At 35.4% G+C, this 13,771-nt stretch overlaps 1 protein-coding gene and 1 non-coding gene across 3 annotated transcripts in view; both read left to right on the top strand.

The window, feature by feature from the left end:
* AP1G1 (adaptor related protein complex 1 subunit gamma 1) overlaps positions 1–13,771 on the top strand; it is a 73,419-nt gene that overhangs the window by 39,842 nt on the left and 19,806 nt on the right. For both annotated transcript variants that reach the window (XM_057711134.1, XM_057711133.1), the window contains exons 5-13: positions 622–718; positions 1,873–1,949; positions 5,036–5,131; positions 5,617–5,697; positions 5,911–6,009; positions 9,058–9,113; positions 10,087–10,200; positions 12,569–12,709; positions 13,695–13,749. In XM_057711134.1, coding sequence (XP_057567117.1) covers positions 622–718; positions 1,873–1,949; positions 5,036–5,131; positions 5,617–5,697; positions 5,911–6,009; positions 9,058–9,113; positions 10,087–10,200; positions 12,569–12,709; positions 13,695–13,749 — 816 coding nt within the window. The remainder of the gene's footprint in view (positions 1–621; positions 719–1,872; positions 1,950–5,035; positions 5,132–5,616; positions 5,698–5,910; positions 6,010–9,057; positions 9,114–10,086; positions 10,201–12,568; positions 12,710–13,694; positions 13,750–13,771) is intronic.
* Positions 10,473–10,558, top strand: LOC130839416 (small nucleolar RNA SNORD71). Its single transcript, XR_009049820.1, has one exon. It is a non-coding gene; the product is annotated as a small nucleolar RNA SNORD71 (small nucleolar RNA).

Raw genomic sequence — 13,771 nt, 5'->3', positions numbered from 1 at the left:
AGTGGAGAGTGAATTGGGAAAAGTATAGATATTATTAAAAGTAGCAGCAGGGGCTTCCTAGGTGGCACAGTGGTTAAGAATCTGCCTGCTAATGCAGGGGGACATAGGTTCGATCCCTGCTCCAGGAAGATCCCACATGCCATGGAGCAACTAAGCCCATGCGCCACAAAAGAAAAAAAAAAGCAGATTTAAAGCATCTACAATATATATTTTAATTGCATAATGTTTTTATAAAACCTGTTGGTCTTCTTACTCAGAAGAATGATTATCACAGACAGAAGTCTTTATTTTTTACTTTGCAAAACTCCACATGTTATGTTTAGCGTGTTTGATAAGTTCATGTTGACCATGGTCTAGCCGAGAAAGTTTTTGTCCACTTATTTGGCAGCATATGACCGAAGGGACAGGTGAGCTAGAAGTTTTCGTTAATGCAGTAGTATAAATTGGAAAGCCCTAACCAGTTTATAACTAATAAATCTGATAATAATAAATAATAAATCTGATATCTAACTCCTTTCTTTTTTCATGTATATGAAAGTTGATAAGATTTTTGTTGTTTACAAGATTGGTTGTCCTGACTTAACTGAAATAAATCTTTTGTGCTTTTTATGTTTTTTATAGGCAGCACTTTGTGCTGTTCATGTCATCAGGAAGGTTCCTGAACTTATGGAGATGTTTCTACCAGCAACAAAAAATTTATTGAATGAAAAGAACCATGGTAATGTGATTTGGATGCACTCGTGAAGTACTGAGGGAGAAGGGGAAAGAGAACATGCTTCAGGCAGTGTTGGCCTTCTGTCTCATGCAGTGGACTCACCTTTCTGCTGTGCTTGGACACTTTTCCAGGAAGGGCTGATGGGTTGAATCTCTCTTCTACTGTCATATCCTAATTTTGTAATTAGAGATTGATTCCTTTATAGTAAGCTTGTTTTTCCATTTCTGGTCCTCTTTTACTATATTAAAAATACTATGTTAAGTAATACTCAGTGTAATTACAAATGATCCTACCCTTGATTTTCATGTGTAAAACTTTTTGATTTCCTGGGTATTTTATAATAGAAGAAAAAGTTATTTCTGTATTGCTTTGCTATAGTAGTGTAAGATTTGTGAAACTCCTTTTAGGTTACTTGTAACAGGAATTTGTAATGGGTACTCAGATATATTTTTATAAAACTTGAGAGGAATTAAATCTTTTACCGAACATTTTATTCTTATTTTGAAGTGAAACAAGTTCTGAGTGGGTAAATTTGTATCCTAAATGCTAAAGAAAAAATGGTAACATATATATTTAATTTGATTAATGCATTCCTGTGCCTAGAAGACTCAAAATACACTTGTTGAACAAATGAGTGTTTAGGGCACTTATTATTTAGTGAAAAGTATGGTGTGATTCTTTTCACTCACTCTTGAACAAGCAAATTTACTTTGTCATTCACGACTACCTTGGGTTTTTGATATACTTTATCTGGAAATTTAAAATCTTCGTAAGATTTTTCTTCTTAAAATATCTGTCTAAACTCAGCTAAAAACTTATCAGGTCTGGAGCAGGTGGTATCCAGTATTATCGGCTGTGAGCTTGCCTTTGTGGACACTCTCAGGTGGGGAGACACGGGTATTGGTTGTCATCTTTTAGCAATTATTTAGGTCACATAACTTTAGACTATTCTGATTTGACTGATATCACCAGTATTAAATCAGCAGGTATCTGTTAATACCTTCTTTGTATTCACCTCAATACTTAGATTCTTTGGGAGATTAAAAAACAAAGTAGCAACTATCCTTTTGGAATTGACCTTCATAACTCAAAGCCCTGTTCTAAGAAGTTGAATAGTATAGCCTCATTTTTAGTTTTCATTGGCTCTTTTCTTTCAGGTGTCCTTCACACTTCTGTAGTCCTCCTCACAGAAATGTGTGAGCGAAGCCCAGACATGCTTGCACATTTCAGAAAGGTAGGTGCCATTCTAATACTTAAGCCTTTCTTGATTGAAAATGATTTTCCTGAAAAGCACATGATTTTCTCACTTATGAATTTTCTTTTGAAAGAAAGCTGTTGAGTGAAAAAAGGATTTAACCAGCCCTGCTGTGCAGTAGGGCTGGAAGCCAGATTTAGGCATATAAGAACTGGCAATAGTACAATATTTTCCTTTTCATAATAGAAGTCTTCTCTCATTGTTGGCAGACACACCAATCTCTCATGTGCTTTATCTGCTGTTTTCACATTGAAGTTAGGAAATGTAACCTGAGGTCAGATTACACACAGGAATTATGTATGTGTGTGTGTGTGTGTGTGTGTGTGTGTGTTTAAGGCAGGTAATTTCTTCTTCTTTTTTTTTTTAAAGGTGAAAACTGCAAACTGAAATTTGACATTACTTTTACCTAACATAGGGTCCCCCACTATTCATTTTACACTGTGGTGACTCCAGTGATGAAAGTGTCTAGCTTTCTTAAGTCCCTCCTTCCCTTTCTTAGCACATTCTGAAGTGGAAATTTTTGCTTTCTCCACTTATGTTTAGAAGGCACTAGTAAGGAGGACTCAGAAAAAGACTGTTCTTTGGGTAATTATGTGCATTCAGTTCCTTTTATAGGGTGCTGATCACTCCATAAATTGGGCTTACTTTGTACTTTAGATCTAATGAAGCCCTATAATAGCAGCTCTTTTGGGGGGGCTTTTTTTCCCTTTAGTGTTCATGTCTTGTTTAAATTATTATAAAATAGTATGAGGCCCATATCTGTCCCTAATGCTTGCTTTATATGTTTTGTTCCCGTTGTCTGTTTGGAATCCTGCTGTATGTTAGAATGAAAAGGTAAGAATTAACCCTCTTTTAGATGGTGCATGCTGGCATTAGGTCCTTAGTAGCTTTTGTGTATCCATCCACAAATGTGGCTTTTAAAAATATACTAACGCTGAAGCTGTGCTTAATACTGTTATTTGTCCTAGCAGTTTTGGCTAACATGCTAGTCCAGTTTTTGTCTTGTCACTTAAACTCCTGACTCCAGAGTCAGCCTTGGATTTCAGTTGCAGCCTTTCCTGATTTGTAAGCCTCCTTCTCTGCCTTTCCTTTATCTTCACTGGAGAAACTTTGAACAGTTTCCCAATGGCATTAATGATGACAGTTCCAGATCACTTTGGAGCCTTGACACCAAACACTGCTTCTTTTTAAGTAGATATTTTAGAGCCATGTGTAGGTAACCTCATACCTGAAAAAGCTCGTATATAGTTAGAGCTTTAATTTCCCCCTTACTTGCACTCAATCTTGCCTTGAAGTTTTGGAATATTAAAAGTTTTTTGAGGTAGAGTGGGTGGGCATCAACTGATTTTCATGGCTGCAGCCTTTCCCTTTGTCATTTTATTTTGTTTGTCTTGTCATCACTTTTAGTAACTTGCATTTTTGTCTGAAAAGTAAAGCTGGGTTCCAAGAATTTGTTTACCGAACACTTAGACATTTGTGCTTTTTGTCCCAGGGTGCTCTTATGTGGTGTCAGTTTAGTAGCTGAAGGAAAAAGGACTTCTCCAAGACAGAAACCAGATAATAGTTAAGGATATGTGTGGTACAAAAAAGTAGACCATTGGGAAGTATGCAAGGCGAGCTACTTTTTGTGTAGAGCTTGGTAACTAGATGATCTTGGTTTTATTACATTTTAAAGCAGTTTATACAGTTATGTTATTCTGACCTCTAGTATGAATCTATCCATAGTTGACAGATTTAATGAGGATTCTGTTTAGAATTTGCAGGTCATTATATCTTAAATTTGTTTTAATCTTGGAGTTGTCCAAATTAGATTTTTGTTTAGGTGACTTATGAAGTGCTTAATTCTGAAATGTTAATGCCATACTTATTTAAATTCACACAGATTATGTCGTTGTGTATTTAGCAGTAGACTTGCTGTTGTAAATGTTTTGAGTGCATACCTTGGGCACAGCTTGGCTTTTGTTTCAGTCTTGATCCTCTTTTAGAATTGGAGAGTAGGGAGGAATCCAAACACGGTGAGAAAAAAATAATTGAGTTGCAGCAAAGTTGGGGTTGTTCTGATTGCCTCCAAAAGAGGTGTGATTCAGTTCGCTTTGGTGATTAGAGTTGTTTATATAGCTAAATTGAGTTTGTAGTTGGAGACTAGAAAGGTTCTTAATGTGGCAAACATTTTGGAGTAGGGTTTTAACTTTAAATGATGGATCAACAAAGTGAAATGAATGATAATATTTAAAGCATTTTTGAGTTCTCCTTGGCAATAAAATTGCTTCTACTGTGTGTCGTGAGTCAGCCTAATGGACAGAGTAAAAAGAAGGACATTCTGACCACAAGGAATGTATAGATTCATTAGTAAGATAAGACAGGCAACAAATGTATAATTAGGTGCTGAAATTAAATTTTACTGAAAATTGTGTCATGTGAGTTAAGAATAGGAAAAGGACATTATTCATGGCCTTGCTATCTTCCTAAAGTGAAGGATACAATTTTTCATGTATTTTTTCCACTTGGTCAATGTTGGAGGCGTTTGTATTCCCTGTTGTTTGTTGGAAAAGGATATAACTAACCATATATTAAGGAAATTTTTTTCTCTATTTGAGATAGTTTGTTTTAAAACTATAATTTTAATAAAAACACCAGTATTTTGGATGTGATAACATTTTATATCTACGTGTTGAATGGATTAAAAACTGAATATGTTTGTGCAACCTAAGTGTGTAAAGTCCTGTAGAAGTAGAACTGCAGTATGCCCCACAGGCATCTATTTTACTTGGTTCTCATGGGCTTTCTGACCTACTGTTATTTGTAGTATCTTTGCATATGTAACTCTGGAGTAAAAATGTCTGGTTTGTTTTTAATTTAGATAACATACATATTCCTTCTTGAGTTCTTAGCCAAGATACCCCAAAGTTAAATTTATCAAACATCAACAATATACTAGTATATTGTATCAGTAGGATTTGCTTGGACTCATACCCTTGCATCCTTTTTCTAAGCCAAGTTACCTGCCTACTCATGAGAAATTCTTTGATGTTCACTGTTTTTTGATGCATCTGTCTTGCCTGCAGCTTGTGCCCCAGTTAGTTCGTATTCTAAAGAATCTCATCATGTCCGGATATTCACCAGAACATGATGTTTCTGGGATCAGTGACCCCTTTTTGCAGGTGAGATTAAAAGAAAATTTTGGATAAATGATATATTTTGGAATAGATTTTTCCTTCCTCTTTTGTTCGTGTTGGGCAGTGATTGGGTAGTTAATTGATTTAACTAATTACATTAATAAGTGGTGACACAATTTTGTATTAGATTAATAGAATAAAGTTATAATTGTAATAATCAAATCATATACTGCATAGAAACTTGCTTTACCAATATAATATACCTCTGCAGGTGGTGATATGCTTTGGCTGTGAAGTGTCAAAGTGTGGGCTGTCTAATGACTTCATTAAGAGTGTGGGTTGTCTAATAACTTCAAAACATAGAACCATATATAACTTCTCTAAAGAAAATATTTAAAATTCTTCTGTTTTAATTTTGACCATTCCTATTGGGATCTGAGACTTCATTTAAGTTATTTGAATTTCCTATCAAGCAGAGCTCCTTTTTGCCAGACAGAACTTGTTGACATTTGTTGTATTTTGCACGTTAGGTACGAATTTTGCGGTTATTAAGAATTTTAGGACGAAACGACGATGACTCAAGTGAAGCTATGAATGACATATTAGCGCAGGTGAGTAGACCAGACCTTGCATTTTAGTAAACTTTCATTTTAGTAAACTTTCATTTTAGTATAGCAGGCAGTAGAGTGATTGTGCTGTGGAGCGATTTTTATTTGTGTTTTCTCATTGGTGGCGGTAATCAATCACAAAATGTCTCGTTACCTCTGGATGTTTTTTGGAAGTGTTGTTTTGTCACGTACGTAACACCCTCTGCGTCTTTTCAGGTTGCCACTAATACGGAGACTAGTAAAAATGTAGGAAATGCTATTCTTTATGAAACGGTTTTGACGATCATGGATATTAAGTCAGAGAGTGGACTGCGAGTAAGTCTTTTTAATCTTTTCTTCTGTAAACATTTTACTTAAAACAATTGACTTGGACTTTGGAAATGAATTCCATTTGGAAATTAACTTTAGGGAAGAATGATGAAGAATGTGTAATGCTTTGTTTTTGATATCTGAAGTGTCATTTTCTCCACGGAAGGCTTGATATTGATTGTAATAGAAATTGGAAGATCTTAGGTGTGGTTAGATATATAGATAATGTTGAGCTAAGGAAACATTTCTGTAAGCTTTTTTTAGAGCCATGATTTGAGTTGGGCTCAATCACTTCAAACAAGACAAGACATCATATTTAAGTGAATTCATTTTTCTTAAATTTTTATTTAAAAAATAAACATATAGAGACCTCCTTGGTGGTCCAGTAATTAAGACTGCACCTTCCAATGCAGGGGGTCCAGGAGCTAAGATCCCACATGCCTCGGGGGTCAAAAAACCAAAACATAAAATGGAAGCAATATTGTAACAAATTCAGTAAAGGCTTTAAAAATGGCCCACATCAAAAAAAAAATCTATAAAAAAGTTAAAAAAAATAAACGTATAAAGTAAAAAAATTCAAACAGTACAAAAAGTATCAGGGAGGAAAATGTCTGCCTATAGCTTCCACGTGTAGACTCAATTCTTCTAGTGGTAAATATGGTTACCATTTTCTGATGTACTTTTTTTTTGGAGATATCCATATTTAAATGTGTCTGTATATGTGTGTTTCTTGTCTTCCCCACATTTAAAGCTTTTTATTTAAAATAATTTTAGTCTTACAGAAAAGTTGCAAATAGTTCAGAGTTCCCATAATACTGTTTGCTCAGCTTCTTCTAATGTGAGCATCTTGTATAACTGTAGTGTAATTATCAAAACCAAGGAATTGATATTGGCTCCGTACCATTAACTGAATTACAGACTCTGTTCAGATTTCATCAGTTTTTCTACTGATGTCCTTTTTCTGTTCCAGGACCAATCCTTGATCCCACATTGCATTTATTGTCATGTCTCCTTAGTCTCCTGCAGTCTGTGACATTTCCTTCGTCTTTCCTTGTCTTTTGTGACTTTGACACTTTTGAAGAGTATTGATCAGTTGCTTTGTAGGATATCCCCCAGTTTGTCTCTGTCTGATATATTCTTATAGTTAGTTCGAGGTTATATTTTTTTGGCAAGTCTACCATAGAAGTGGTGTGCCCTTCTCAGTTTCATGCTGTCTTTCTGTCTCATTACTGGTGATGTTAACCTTGATTTTTTTGGTTATGGTGGTGTCTACTGTGTCTCTCCACTGTATAATTGTTATTTTTTCTCTTTGTAATTAAAAGTATTTTGAAAGAAAATACTTTGACGCTATGCAGATATCCTGTTCTCCTCAGACTTTTGCCCCCCAATTTTAGTATCCATCAAAGGATCTGCAGCAGTTATAAGGATGGTATTCTAATGATACCTATTTCCCTCATTTTTTTCCTCATTAAATAATTGGAATTCTTCTGTAAGGAAGAACTCTCCCTCAAGAGTTTTATTCATTCTTTCAACCATTTATTAATGTGATAATTGCTAACCCATAGCTTTGTGAGAAACACTTATTAACCACACTAGAGTATTTGTGTGCAATTCTTTTTGTCATCTAGGTTGTTCTGCACCTTCTGCTTTTCACAGTAGGTGAAAACATTATGTTGGAGCTAGTTTATATTCATGTATAGAGACCATTCTCATTTTAAAAAAGATTGTGGTAGAATATACATAACATAAAGTTTATCATTTTAACCATTTCTAACTCTGTAGTTCAGTAGCATTAAGTACATTCACATTTTTGTGCAACCATCACCACCATTTATCTTCAGAATTTTTGGTCTTCCCAAACTGAAATTATGTACCCATTAAGTGATAACTCCCCATTATCCTCTGCCCCCAACCCCTGCAACCACCATTCTACTTTCTATTTCTATTAATTTGCCTATTCAGGACATTTCACAAAATGGAATCATATAATATCGAATGTTTGTGTCTGGCTTATTTCACTTAGTATAATGTCTTCAAGGTATATCCATGTTGTAGCATATATCAGAATTCATTCTTTTAAAAAAAATTATTTATTTATTTATTTATGGCTACATCGGGTCTTAGTTGTGGCACACGGAATCTTTGTTGCAGCATGCGGGTTCTTCTGTTGCAATGTGCGGGCTTCTCTCTAGTTGTGATGTGCGGGTTTTCTCTCTCTAGTTCTGGTGCATGGGCTCCAGGGTGCATGGGCTCTCTTATTGAAGCGTGTGAGCTCAGTACTTGTGGCATGTGGGCTTAGTTGCCTCTCGGCAAGTGGGATATTAGTTCCCTGACCAGGGATCGAACCCACATCCCCTGCATTGCAAGACAGATTCTTTACCACTGGACCACCAAGGAGGTCCCCAGAATTTATTCTTTTTAATGGTCACAGAATATTCCATTGTTTGCATGTGCCATAGTACATTTAGCAAATTTGCTATTAATGGGCAGTCCTATCATTTGTGATTACAGATAGTGATGCAGTAGATTTTTGTGCGTACATACAAGTGTATTTGTCAGCTAAATTTCTAGAAGTGAAATTGTTGAAGCGGAGGATATATTTTCATTTTGTAGCTTTTATTTATTTGTTTATTTTATTCATTTATTTATTTCTTGGTCACGCCATGTGGCATGTGGGATCTTAGTTCCCCAACCAGGAATCAAACCCGTGCCCCCTGCAGTGGGAGCGTGGAGTCCAAGCACGGCATCACCACGGAACCTCATTTTAAGTATTTATACTTATTGCCAGATTTCCCTCCAGTGAGGCTGTACTCATAATATTTTTCTGCTTAACAATGTAAAAACTTTAAAACAGTCTTTCAGCAATTACTGTTGAAATAGAATATGGTTTTAAGAATTTTTTTTTTCTTTTTTCTTTTGGCTAGCAATCTATAACAGTAACAGCTAAATTACTACCTTTAAATAGTTTGCACCCATCACAGGCCAGGAAGTGATCCTTAAGCAATATAGGTACTTGGTTTTCCTAAATTTTTAACCTATGCTGTTTCTCTATAGGTCCTAGCCATAAATATCCTTGGTCGTTTCTTATTGAACAATGACAAGAATATTAGGTAAGTCAACTGAACAATATCTTGTAATCTGGCTATTATAAACTCAGTGTACTCAAGAGTGACTTTGCTCAAGATCACCCGTGTATTGAGTGACATGTCTAGAGCTTCAACTCAGGATTTTTATTTTTAGTGTGGTCTTAAAACTGTTTTGATAAGAATTTGAGGATTTACCTCATGTTTAGTCCTATTTATACTTTAGCATTAGGAGTCAGCAAACTTTTTCTGAAAGCAACCAGATGGTCAGTATTTTAGAATCCATGGGGTCTCTTTGGCAACTACTCAACTCTGCCTCTTGGTGTGAAAGCAGCCATAGATTGTGTAAATGATGAATATGGCTGTATTGCAATAAAAATTGATTTACCAAACCAGACAGCAGAGGGCTGGGTTTTTGTGTATAGGCTGTAGTTTACTGACCTCTGCTGTAAATTAAGAAGAAAAATACAGCATTTCAGTTGCAAACCTGGAACATGTTTGTGAACTCCATCTACTTTTTTAAAGTAGACAAATTTATCAGTATTATCTTTAATTCTTTCTTATCATGTTAACAATTGAAAAAATGTGGAAATAATCATTATGGTACCCTGAATTATCTTCTCCATCTAGAAGAATTTTTAAATACTTGGATCGTAAACTCAAAGTTTTGCAGGGGCAGTTTTGATACTGGTATCAAATGAAAGCAGAGAAAATATAAATGGTAAAATTGAAATAATTTCCTCTTGTGTTTTGGGGCTCAGGCAGCCTGAAAAGGCATACTATATGCTTATTGTGTTGTACTATTTGGAAGAGTTTGGAAGATAGCGTTTCTTATGGTTTTACAGTGTTTCCCTTTTACTCACTAACTCTGTCTTGTCTTTTAAATATTTAACAATGTATGTTTTCCCTTAGTCATTGGACATCTCCTTTGTCATTAAGCAGAGAACTATCCTGAATTTTACATTGTAATTCTGTTCTTCTGCAACTTTGTTTCATACAGATATGTAGCTTTGACATCTTTGTTGAAGACTGTGCAGACAGATCATAATGCAGTACAGAGGCACAGAAGCACAATTGTGGACTGTCTAAAAGATTTGGATGTCTCAATAAAACGGTAACAGATTACTGAAAGTACTGCATCCCACCCCCCACCTGGTAACTTTGTAATAGTTTTGAGAGGGAGAATGTTGACATTTATGTATTTTAGTCATTATTTTCACAGAGTAAATCCTTTTTTTGAAAGGATTGGCAGGGAGGAGTTTAGATCAATGAAAGAGGCCAGTAAGGAATACTTACATGCACACTGAAGTTGTCCTTGGTTCTTTGATAAATAAAACAGGTACAGATAAGCTGGGCATATGTTTACTCAACAGAGGTACTGTGTCCTGTGTGTTGAAGGATGAATATACGGAGTGATCCATCGGCTGAGTGTTTTATCACAATGCTGAAACTCAAATTACTGACGGCACACGTTTTCTCACAGTACTTATGCCCCAAGATACTAGAGGCAGCTGTGTTTCTTAGAACAGTGCATCTAGGAATGACTTTTAGGCAGTACACAGGACTTTGAAAAGGCATATATTTTTTTCCTTGATTGAGTAACTCTACTGGTTCACTTCTTAGAATAACTGTAGGTGTTTGTAAAACCTAGTTATAGTTGGCCTCGATGAACTTTTGGTTTACTGTTCAAACCAGAAAAAATTAGATTTGAAATGATCTCTGAAATGATTTACATAACAAACATTTATTGATAATTAAGTCCCTTTTATTTGCAGAGGACAGTGCTTGGGCAAACTATAAAAACCTAGACTCAGTAGTAACAGCTTTCACATTGTGCTTTGCAAAGGATTTATAAGCACATTCTTAGTTGGTTCTGAGAGCAAGCCAGAAAGGGAGACTAGGCAATTACTTCTATCCCCAATTAACAGATTAAAGTACAGTCCCAAAGGAATCAAATGAATTACTCTAAACCTAACCCCTTGGACATGGCAGACCTGGGAATAGAAATCAGACTTTCTGACTTCTATTATATTGTTTCTCTATAGCTCATGACTGGGCTTTGCATTTCAAAAGTAAAACATGGGTCTCTTTGACAGGTTATACAACAATAAGAGCTTAGACCCGAGCCAGAAAGCCTCATTTCAAATCCTAGCTCAGCCCTTAATAAACTTGGTCTAGTTACTTAGCCTTTCTGTGGTTCAGTTGTCCCATATGCAAAATGTGGATAGAAGAGCACCCATTTCAAAAGGTTATGCAGGATTAACTGGATTAAACATATGTAAAGTACTTAAGCACTGTATAAGAATTAGTGATTGCATTTCTGTAAGGATTGAGTTCTTGTTGCTTGTAAATTAACTAAAATGAAAGTATTTTCTACTTATTAAATTGGTATTTTTGAAAGTCAATTATATACCATGTTTGACACCATTGATCAAATATAAAAAGGTACATGTAGTAACCTTGTAACTTTTATGTTAAACACATCCATATTTGCCTTGGTTGCCAAACTTGATAGGCAGTTATAGAAACTCCTATTTGATCTCATAGCACATAACCTTTTTTCCTTTTCATGGTTGTTACTCTCTTTTTCAGTTTTTTTTTTTACAGCTTTATTGAGATATAATTGTGTAAGTTCAATCACATTGACTTGTCACAATCTATTGCAAAATGATTATCACCATAGCATTAGTTAACACCTGCATCATATCACATGATTACCATTTCTTTTTCATGGTGTGACTATTTAAGATCTATTCTCTTAGCAACTTTCAGGTGTATAATACATTGTTATTAATGATAACCATCATGCTATATACATTAAACCTCCAGATCTTGTTCATCTTATAGGTGGAAGTTTGTGCTCTTTGACCAACACCTCCCCGTTTTTCCCACCCCTCAGGCCCTGGTAACCACTATTCTAGTGTCTCTTTCTGTGATTCAGCTTTTTTAGCTTCCACATATGAGTAATATTGTACTGTGTCTTTTTCTAACTTATTTCACTTAGCTACCACAGTTTGTTTTTATTCTAATCTTCTGTATACCTTTTGATGTAAACTATGTTATATCATCTCTGGACTGAAGTGGATGTAATAAAAGGAGAGTATAGTGACTATATATCACATTTTTAATGAATAACGCAGAGATGTATTATCATTGGGTAATAATTTTGTTGTCTCTCTTTTTGAGCCTTTTAAATATTTTAAATTTCAGCTTCATAGAACATATTCTTGAACCCAAACTGCATTTTTGGTCTTTAGTAGTATGTCTAGTGGTGTATCTCTTGGGGATTTTTAAGAAAAGTGTTGATGTAGGTTCAAAATAACTGATAACTTTGGTTATCTCATGTGCAAAGATTTGGATCACAAGATCATGCAAAGACATCAATACATCCACTCGTGCTTAGTGTTCAGAGACAACATACCTGGGTCTTTGTTTCATTCCCACTGTAAATATCATAACTTTTTTTCCTTTTCCCCTGCAAGGCGTGCAATGGAATTGAGTTTTGCCCTGGTAAATGGGAATAATATTCGAGGCATGATGAAGGAATTACTTTATTTTCTGGATTCATGTGAGCCAGAATTTAAAGCAGACTGTGCATCTGGAATCTTCCTTGCTGCAGAAAAGTAAGATTTAATTTTTACATTTATTGGTAAAAAAATGCTTGGAACTTTTTGGAAAGCATCTTTAAAACATGGGAGAAATGTAAACATGTTTAAACATGTAACATTTATTTCAGGCTTCCCATTAGAAATTAGGTTTGAGAAGTCCATTCTAGCCAGTATTTAATTTTTGTTTGTTTGCTTGTTTGTTTTTTGTTTTTGTTGTTTTTTAAAATATTTATTTGGTTGCACTGGTTCTTGGTTGTGGCTCATGGTCTCCTTAGTTGTGGCATTTGAACTCTTAGTTACGGCATGCATGTGGGATCTAGTTCCTTGACCAGAGATTGAAGCCAGGGCCCCCTGCATTGGGAGCATAGAGTCTTAACCACTGTGCCACCAGGGAAGTCCCTAGCCAGTATTTAATGTTAAGTGTTAGGCTAAGACCAAAACAGTCCCACTTTTATGAAATCTCTTATACCTGTTCTTTAAACTCTCCTCTATGATGTCCTTTTTTTTTATGATGCCCTTTTCATGAAGAAAATAGAAAAGTTACAGCATCTGAATTGTGATTCTGTGTAAAACTTATAGGAAGAAGTACCTCAAGATTTTGGTAGTCTGGTTATTTCTCCTCTTTTCACTGTGAATTTAAGGGAACAAGTTTCTAGTCATGGTGTTGCCTGGGTCTGGGAAGAGTCCCTTTTCTTCTTTCTTCTCTATCCTCTCCTGTCCTGACTTTATAATTTGTTTTCTGAAAAACTGGAGACAGAGTCCCTAGTTCTCAGCTCGGCAACTGCTGTTGCAGTATTATGTGGAACATCTGAATTTGTGTACTGTTTTCATCACCCTTTGAAATGGAAATCGCTGCTAGTTTTGACGGTGAAATGTATCCAGATATAATCACTTAATCTGCGAACCTAAAAAGTACTGTAGGACAGGATTTTTGAAAGTCACTGAGCAGAGCTAAGTTTACAGATTCCAGTTTTTTCACCTGGTGCCATTATTTTCTCAGGTATGCACCTTCCAAACGGTGGCATATAGACACAATCATGCGCGTTCTGACAACGGTAAGTCGTTTCTTTAAGTCAG

Source organism: Hippopotamus amphibius, chromosome 16 (genome assembly GCF_030028045.1).
Source record: "Hippopotamus amphibius kiboko isolate mHipAmp2 chromosome 16, mHipAmp2.hap2, whole genome shotgun sequence".
NCBI classification, from domain to species: domain Eukaryota; kingdom Metazoa; phylum Chordata; class Mammalia; order Artiodactyla; family Hippopotamidae; genus Hippopotamus; species Hippopotamus amphibius.
This window is presented reverse-complemented; position numbering and strand designations above follow the sequence as displayed.